This window comes from Belonocnema kinseyi, chromosome 7, assembly GCF_010883055.1.
Source record: "Belonocnema kinseyi isolate 2016_QV_RU_SX_M_011 chromosome 7, B_treatae_v1, whole genome shotgun sequence".
Taxonomy (NCBI): Eukaryota; Metazoa; Arthropoda; class Insecta; order Hymenoptera; family Cynipidae; genus Belonocnema; species Belonocnema kinseyi.
Window position 1 is genome coordinate 95628795 of NC_046663.1, and position 9758 is coordinate 95638552.

At 31.5% G+C, this 9758-nt stretch overlaps 1 protein-coding gene across 1 annotated transcript in view; it reads right to left on the reverse strand.

Moving 5' to 3' along the window:
- Nucleotides 1-9758, reverse strand: part of LOC117176799 (lachesin-like) — a 231141-nt gene that overhangs the window by 61448 nt on the left and 159935 nt on the right. Inside the window, exon 5 of the mRNA XM_033367108.1 lies at nucleotides 3401-3574. Within this exon, the coding sequence (XP_033222999.1) occupies nucleotides 3401-3574 (174 nt within the window). The remainder of the gene's footprint in view (nucleotides 1-3400; nucleotides 3575-9758) is intronic.

The following is a 9758-nucleotide window of genomic DNA, read 5'->3' on the forward strand; positions in this document are numbered from 1 at the left end:
ATTTTATCAGTAAGACTCCGAAATATGACTGATACTTCAGTTGAACATTGTTGCACTGATTGAATCAGTTAGATTTTAACTGATTCAAATTTAGAGAGTATATCCATGTATTTTGACAAGCTAATTTCAAACATGATAGTAAAAATACCCACAAATTTGATTTTCATATAAAAACTATGGAAAACCCATATAAAAGCCATGGTTTTTCGAATTTATCTCGGAAAATAAAAAAAATTCGGAAAAATTTCAGACAAAAGTTACAGATCTAATGAAAATATATGCATTTTCGATTCTACACTTTTTCCCTCTCAAATTGATAGTTTCTGAGAAATTCGTTTTTGAAAGTTATTAAGTGAAACAGGCGAGTAGTTGGATAGGGGTCGGGGTTTAAACAACATTATTTCTGTGTCCAGTCACAGAAGGGCCGAACACTTACTGGACTCAAACACGGATTGGATCTACAGCTTTTTGCTGAAAACTTTTCTGACATTTTTTGCATTTACCGAGATAAATTCGAAAACCCATGAACTTTAGAGGTTATCCATGTTTTTCACCATGAACATCAAATTTGCGGGTATTTTAACGATCATATCCGTAATCAGCGCATCAAAATACATAGATAGACAGAGTTTTAAATTAATCGGTGGTACGGCGCTTGTCAAAAGAGCGCGCGAAGAGGTATCAAAAGTCTGTTGCACTTACTTAATTTCAATAGCAATTTTCTCAGAAACTTTTAATCTGAGAGGAGAAATGTACTAAATCAAAAATGTTTATTTTGATTGGATCTACAACTTTTGCTAAAAAACTTTTCCGACATTTTTTGTATTTACCAAGATAAATTTGAAAAACCATGACTTTTACAGATTTTCCATGGTTCTCAACATGAAAATCAAATTTGCGGGTATTGTCACTATCATATTCGTAATGAGCGCATCATAATATATAGGTAGACAGAGTTTGAATTTAATTAGAGGTATGTGCTTTTTATTTCATTTTAAGAAAAGCAATATAAATATTCAAAAGCATGTTTCAAGGTAATAAAAATATACAGAAAATCGAAACGCGAGTGCTTAAATTACCAATAAATAAATTTTTGTTTTCAAAATATATTTGTCCTAAAACCCGATTTTTTAAATTAAGTAGGAACCTTTCAATATGAACCAACTTACATCTAAATAAATCTAAATAACTGCATAATTTTATGATAGACGTATTCGCCATTTTTAACAGCAACTAAACACTGTTAATAATTATTTATAAATTCATAATTTTCATTAATCTGGTTACAGCGTTACTTGAAATAAAAGATAATCTTATGGCTCCTTAATAATACGGAATAACACCGTAAACTCGTTACAATGCTTTTCCACATTATTTAAGCACCAAAAATCTATCAAATAATTTCAAGAATGCCGTCATTTCCGAGTTGACGGTTTTATTGTGAATTTTTCTGTGACGCAAGCGCCTATATATTTTCTAGTTAGCCAATTTACGGCCCACTTTCTCAAGTTAACGGTTACTATTGCGAAATAATTCTCGACGATATTTGAGTCAACAGCGTTTTGCAATAATTATGGAATTAACAAATTTCGAAACTGGTTTGAATAATTATGTGTATCTTTCACGATTATTTTAATATGAATAAGTCATTTTTCTATTTTTTTAATTAACTGAAGGGTCCGTGGTCTAAACCTGTTAACTGGTGTTTCAAAAATTTTACACGGCGAAGGAAAATTGTTGTTACTTTGCAATTTCCAATATTTTTTTAACCTGTAAAATGTTTTTTGTTCATTTACAAGAGAAAAATAAAACCCGTTAGTTTTATAACATTTGAATCAAAATTGAATGTTCAATGAGAATTGAAAACTATTTAAACATTATCTGCTTGCGAAAGTTTGAAATAGTTTATTGCAAAAATGTTCTGAAGGTTAGTAATCGAGACTCGTAGCTCACCTTCGTCTTTACAGCTATCTGTAAACGACAAAGTCGAAGATGACGTGAAAGTAGCCACAAAAAGCTTTCGACACACACATAAACTTAACTGCACTCACACTGACCTGTGTCTCACTTGGCATATTCTACGAGTAAACTGACCGTTTCTCTTGTGGGATGTTGACTGCGTATAAAAAATGTTTATGAAAAAAAATCAATTAAAAAGAAGTCAGTTAACTGGTTTAGACCGTGGACTCTTCTACTGTATCCTTCCAAAACAAAGCAGTGTGATATTCTCCGACGTTATATGAGTGAAACAATGGAAGACTAGGATACTTTGTAGAGTAGGTCATTTGTTTTATCAGAATTTGTCAAAAAAAATTTTTAAAACTGTTGATCACAATATTTCCAACAATATTCAAAACAAATGAGCATAATTTTTTCGAGATATTATGAATAACAAATGTCTGCAATAAAAAAACTGATTTTTGAGAAAAATTGCTTAGTTAGGTTGTTATCACTGAATGGACTCGAAAATGACATTGTCTAAAATGGTTCGTAAGTGTGTTCCGTAATGTTTTTTTCGAAATTCAAATATTAACACGTGCTACAGGGCACTTCAAAATTCCATTTAATTAAAATGTGGAAAATTTCGATCTTCAAAAAATTAAACTCATACTTCAGGGTTTGATCGAAACGCGTGAAGTTTTTACAATAAATTGAAAAATTAATTACCGATTAAATGTGCCGGAATATAAAATTTAAGAGTGATTTTTTCTACGTTGGATGTTCTGTTTAATCTCTGTATCTATTTATTCAACCCGGTTAGGAAAGTTGGAAAGGACGACGAATGTGACTGAAATCGCTTTAAATTTTTTGGAATTCCAAAGAATTTATGACGAATTTGAAAGAATTCAAGATTAATTCTAACAAATTAAAAATTTCATCACTTAAGCTGTTTTGGTTCCTTCGATGCTTCGGTATGTTTCACCTGGCAGAATATTTGTGATTTTACCCAGGGGAGGAATGTGACGATTCATTTTGACCCCCCCCCCCATGCATATAATCGTGTGTTTCCTTTGAAGAAGTGAGATTAGTTGGAGAAGAGGAAAAGAAAGAGAAAATTAAAGTCTGACAAAATATGCCTTAAGACCAATTTAAAATCGGGCAAAGTATGCCGGAAGAGAATACACAATGTAAAATAAAGTATGCTATTATTCAAAATTTTAATAATTTTAGATGCCGATAATAAAATAACATTTGAGGATAACAATAACATATATTTCTTATGTAATGGATGGAAATCAAACCATTTTTTGCGTCATAAGCTATATGATTTATTTTCTATACTAGGATCTGATAATGCGGAAGGTATAGTACGTCGGTCATTTTCCCTGATGCATGCCCCAATTTTGCGTTCCAGTTTTTGTTAATTTTATAAGAATATAAAAAAAATTAATTTGCTTACCAGGTATCAGTCTGTCGTGGGGTCCTCTCATCAGTATGGACTTGCTTTTTTCATGTCGCCAAACTACTCGAGGCTCAGGTCTTCCGGACGTCTTGCAAGCGAGAGTCGCATTTTCTCCTTCCGCAACGGAAACCTCCCCAGCAGAGGTTCCGTTAGCCAGTATATCAGGAGGTACTGCAAATAAGCGACTTTGTGTAAGTGAAACGGAGGAAGTGCGAGGTCAAATTTTCTTCTTTCAAGAAAACACGATGTCATTTTCTGAATACTGCCTCCTCGACGACAATACAGGGACGTGAAACTAATTTTCCATTATTCTTATTTTATCCTTTTTAGCCAAGAACAGTTTTAAGTCGATGCATCTGCAAAGCTTGTATCTTACATTAAATACCTACAGAGCACAAACAAATACTTAATTGGAAAAGTGGTCTTATTTTAAGGCGTAACAAAAAGAAGTATATTAAATCTGAAATTAAGAATGTGTTTGAATCATTAAAGTAAGGATACAAAAAGCATAAATTTTAGGTGGTAAAGAACTGTAATTAAGACAATATTTATACTGAAGAGTTACTGTGTAATTATTCCTCTGCACCAAAAACCTAGAAGACACACTTTTTTTATTCGTGTCAATACCACTATGTAATTTTACTTCTCGGTTACAATCTTGACAAAGGACAATGAGCGTTCCTTGAAACTAAATATGTGAGCAGAGAATGTAGCTTTTACGTCAAAAACAGTAAATAGTTCATTCGCGACTGATTGTTTCAACTAAACACAATTTAAGATACACATAAAACTTCCCGAATGTTCGACGATTTTAGAGATTTGAGACAAAGCGTCACTTGAAACAGGCAGAAACGAAGAAAACCAAGCCGCGCTGCTTCGCGCGCATGTCTGTATACGTTTATAAGGTCGAGCCAAACTGAAATTCAGTAGGTCCGGACTTCTTAACCTTTAGAAGGCTGGTAATTTGGGAGGAAAATCGGCCTTAGAAAATTGGCCCAAAAGGTATCTTATATCAATGATTGATCATAGGCAAAGTCTCGATCAGGGGTTGAGCCAATATATTGGCTTTCCAGCCCTCTAAAGATTAATTTTAGTTAAAAAGAGCAGCACATGTTATTTCAGGTTGCCTTCAACTTATTTTCAAATATCTATATTCAAAGCTAGATACAAAAGTTTCCTTTTTTCAGCCGAAGGATGCTTATTTCTTAATTCAGATATTAAGAAAGTACTTTATTTAACCCTTAAATGGCACACCTCAAAATAATGACATTACTGGCAGAAGGGGTGTTCGATACCCCACGTGTTTCAACGTGTATTGTAAAACCTGCAATGCATACTTTTTAACAAAAATTGTATAGGATATAGTTTAACATGTCTTTTTTGGTAAAAATGAGCACTATATTTTTTCATATTTAAACTAATTTTTATTTATAAAAATAAATTAAAAATGTTGTACAAGAGAAAAATATATAAAACTGATTAATACAAATATTCAAAAATCTTATTACATTGAGACATTATTCATCGATTGAGGTACACGTGATGCAGAGCTGCACCACGTGTGCTGAGCTGCTAACAAAGTTTCGCCCAGCGTGCGTGACCGTAGATTCTAAGCCACCTATAAATGTAAAAAATACTATAAAATATCAAAAAGAAAATTCTTTTCACATTAAATAGTATATTTACATTAAGAATAAGTCAAAACTAAATAATTTAAAAGGCAAAAATTTCGATTCATAGAGACTTTTTCACACACTACTAGCGCAAGGGGTGTTCAACACCCCACGTTTTTGATAGGTCAACTTTAGACGGCTGACATTACTTTGGGGTGTCATACACCCCAGGTGCCATTTAAGGGTTAAGATAGTTTGTATACTTAAAATTTTGCTTCCTTCATTCAATTCAAATCTAAAGCTAACTGGAATATGACTTTAATTATTTCTTTTCACTACCTGCATAAAACATGAAATAAAGATAATGAATAGGATTACCTATATATAATTTTTATTTGCAGCAAAAATCTATACACAAAACCCTATAGACGTGTATATTTATATTTCAATTATTGATAGTCAAATCTTATAATACGACAAAACTTTACTCAAATATATGTATAAATAAATTTTATTATATATCTACTTCATCTAATAAAATATCGATTTCTTAATTTATTTAATTTAAAATTTTTCTTTCTTTCATGATATTAAAATATAACAACTACATTTTTTAATCGAATTTTGAAAAATAAGCAATGCTGATTCAAATTCTTTTTGTTCAGGGGAGACCGCCCTACCGTAGAAAATGATCCTAATTTAAAATGCTAATGTATGTGAATAATTATTTTAATGTAATTAATAATTAGGTCATGATAAGTGTTAATATATTAATATTATAGAGTTTATTATTTTACTTATATTTGTACTTATAGTTAATAATTATCTACTTTAGGGTCGTCTCCCTTAACTCTATAGCGTAATTTTCATAAATAGCGAAGAAAATATAACATAAAAGCTTTTTGTCGAATTTGTAACGAGACTTTTTTTGCTTTAAATTTGTAGTTTCTGAGAAAATAAACATTTCTTAATTTGTGAAAATAATAATTTTTTTTAACTTGCAGGAATGTTTGATAAAAAAAAGTATGTAATTATGAAATTCTTTCCATATTTCACCAGGATTTAAAAAATGTCAAAAATGTGAAGTTTGGCGTTTCTTTATAAAATTAATACTGTTTTTTCATTTTCTCAGTTTAAAATGAATAACCCGAAAAGTTTCAGGGGTCAATTTTTCACATTTGTTTTACATTCCATTATACAACGATTAAAATTAAAAGCCTTTGTATTGAAGTACATTTCGAAGTTCAACGATTTCAAAATTAAATAACGTTAAGTTTAATTAGATGAGATGTTATATGTGTCAATCTGAAATGATAAACCCGAAGTTACATGATTAAATTTTAACTTAAGTCAATGATGGGCCAACTTCCAAGTTAATTCTTCAGTGGACTTATCAAAGTTAGAAAGCTTTAAAATTCTAAGATTCGAAATTCGGTTAGTCTTAAATTAGAATCCTTAGCCTTTTAATTCTTTCGACTTCTGAGATGCACTTCAAATTTGGAGTACCGAAATAGTTTCAATACTTGTCGGAACTCCCAAGTCCGACCCTTTTACAAACTTTAAGTAAAGTGAGATGAAAGGGAAGGGGACAAAAATTACAGTTTCGCGAGTTTAACAAAGTAAAGTACTCCTGCTCAATTTTTCTTTTGCAAACCGTATTTCACTCCTCAGACTGAAATTACACCCGCAGTAATCTCCTTCTCTGGAAATATGAATTGCATATGTATAAAACTGTGTAAACAGAGCAGGAATTGGGGGAAATATATTTACATTTTAATTCTGTAGAAATTATAGTCGAAATTGAATTATAAGAACTGTGTAGTTTATTTAAGAAGTAGACTAGCTACGGATATTGAATTGATACAATTATTCTAATTTTAAAATAATATGGGTATATATCTGGAACCTTACAATTTTCAATAAAAAAATTAATTATAACATTTTTGCGGACACAAAAATGGAACTTTGACTATATTAGCAAAAGATACTTACCAATGATATTCTATAACTGGACATACAAAAACTACTGTCTTCAAATAGATACTAATGAATATAAAATATTTAATAATGGTCATATGTCTGGAACCTTTTACTTTTTAATCAAAAAATTAATGATACATTTTCTGTAGACACAACATGGAAAATTTTAAAAATTTGACTATCAATGGATGAAAATTTGAAAAGGAAAATAAAAATTCGGATATAAAATTAAATATTGGGTAATTCTAGAGATCCTTTAGGGAGAGTTGAAATACGTTTCCCCTTCCAATTTTTGCCGCTGTACCGGAACTTTGATATTTTTATGGTGCGCGAAAAGTTTGAACAGTGTTATTTTTTAGTAATGCTTTCGTTTATGAAATTTTCGAGTATTATATGTGTTTCAAAGTAAATATTATTCTTCCCTAACCTTAATAACTAACCTTCTCAATAATTTTTAATGTTCGTGAAATGAGTGTTGTTTCTATTCTGTATTAAATGCTCTTGTAAATAAAATTGTGATTTGAAAATAGCGGCAACTCAAGTCAATCAAAATAGTTCAAATAGTTCAAATAGGTCAAATAGTTCCGGGACAGCGACACCAATCAGAATTAGAGCATCTAGTGTCTCAACTCTCCCTTCAGGATCTCTAGGTAATTCATTACACCTCATCAATGGATATTACACTCAGCAGTAGTTTTTGGTAATAATAAAAATATTTTTTTATAAGTTATTAAATACAGAAAGTACAGTAAAGTACATCTACATAAAGTTCCATAAGAATCACGAAAAGATATTGATCACTTTTTCCAGAAGTTTAAATTATACTTGTATATACTTGTATGTAATACGAAAACTCTAAACTAGTTTCCCAAAACTTCAACGCTTGCTAGAATTAGTACAAAAAATTCGTGATGTTTTCAAAAATTATTCTACTCTGAAAGTTAATGTTTAATATCGCGAAATTTATAATGATGTACAATGCATTTCTTAAGTAAGTTTCCTTTTTCTAATTTTTTTAAAATATGCTAGTTGAATCATGTTTTTACTGTTGAAATTAATTTTCATACTATCATGCACATTATATCATTATTTTATTTTTGTATTGGTTAAATAATGTAAAATTCCTAGAAATCCTTACCATTCCATGCCACAGTAAATCCCTACATATATATATTTTTTTTATCTGAACTTGAATAAAAACGTTGCAAACAATTGACATATACAATTATCCGTCGTCGGATAATCTTGATCGGGAGGTGGATTCACAATGACCTTCACAAATTTAAATATAGTTGCCGATTGTTTGAAACGTTTTTATTCAACTTCAGACGAAAAGTATCTCTGGGACTTAGGGTGCGAATATCATATATAATTTCTTACAATTCCTTTAAAATGATTCTCATTCCTGGAAATGCCGTCAAATACTTTAAAAACTTTAGAAACTTCATAGAATTTTTTGTGATTCGCAACATCTTTAAAACCCTTGAAATTACTTGAAAACTTCAAAATACCATGAAAGTCCCTTATAATCCATTGAAATCCCTTAGAAACTCCGAAAATCAATTAAAATCATTAAGATTCTATCAAATATTTGGAAATATTATAACAATGGGCAAAGGGGCAATGATGGCAATGTTTGTGGACTTAAAGGCGGCGTTTGACTCATTAGACTCCTAGTTGACTCATTATATCAGATTTGGAAGAAGAAATGAGGAGAAAAGGTTGGGGGGGAGTTAGGATAGGGAAGGAAAAGGTATATATATATAGGCACACTGGCATACACAGACGACATAGTGTTGATGGGAGAGGATGAAGAAGGGATAGTGGGCATAATTACAGGATTAGAGAAATACTTAAATGGAAAAAAGCTGAATATAAATATAGAAAAGAGAAAGTTAATAAGGTTTAGAAAAGAAGGGCGAAGGAAGAAAGAATGGACGAGGAGATGGAAGGGAATAAAGTAAGAAGAAGTAAAAGAGTTTAAATACTTGGGATATATCTTGCAAACGAATGGAGAAATTAGAGCTAATATAAGAGAAAGGATAAAAAAAGCAGCAGGGGTAATGAAACAGATATGGGGAATAGGAAAAAGAAGGTTAAACAAAAATTGGAGAAGGAGAATGTGGTTATTTGATACGCTGGTATGACCGGTATTAGGTTATGGAGCATAGATATGGGGATGGAAAGAAAGGAAAAATATCGAGAGTTTACAAGAAAGGTATATAAGGTGAACACTAGGGGCAGACTGGAGGACGCCAAGATATATGGTGAGAGAAGAAGCACAAGGGGATAAGTTAAGTATTAGAGCGGGAAAGAGGGCATGGTAATTTGAGACGCAGCTGAGCGAGGGAAAGGGAGGAGAGTTGTCGAGGAAGTGTTTGATGGAGGTAGAAGATAGGAGAGGGAGGGTAATCGAATTAACGAGATGGGAAGAAGAAAGGAAGGAGTTCTTTAATGCTAGAGAAATAGAAGACGGGACTAGAGTAAACTATGAAGAATTGGAAAAAAGGAGAGGGAAAGAAAAGTAAAAGAAATATGGGGGATGATTGAGGAATCACAATATAATAAATAGTATAAGATGATAAAAAAGGATTGAGTACCTAAGTATTTAGAAAAGGGATGGGGAGACAGAAGGTGGAATAGAATAGCAAGATTTAGATTGGGAAACGAGGTAAGGGAGGGGATGTATTGGGAAAAACAAGACAACAAAAAGTGTAGAATATGTGAATGGGAGAACGAAACATATGAGCATGTATGGGAAG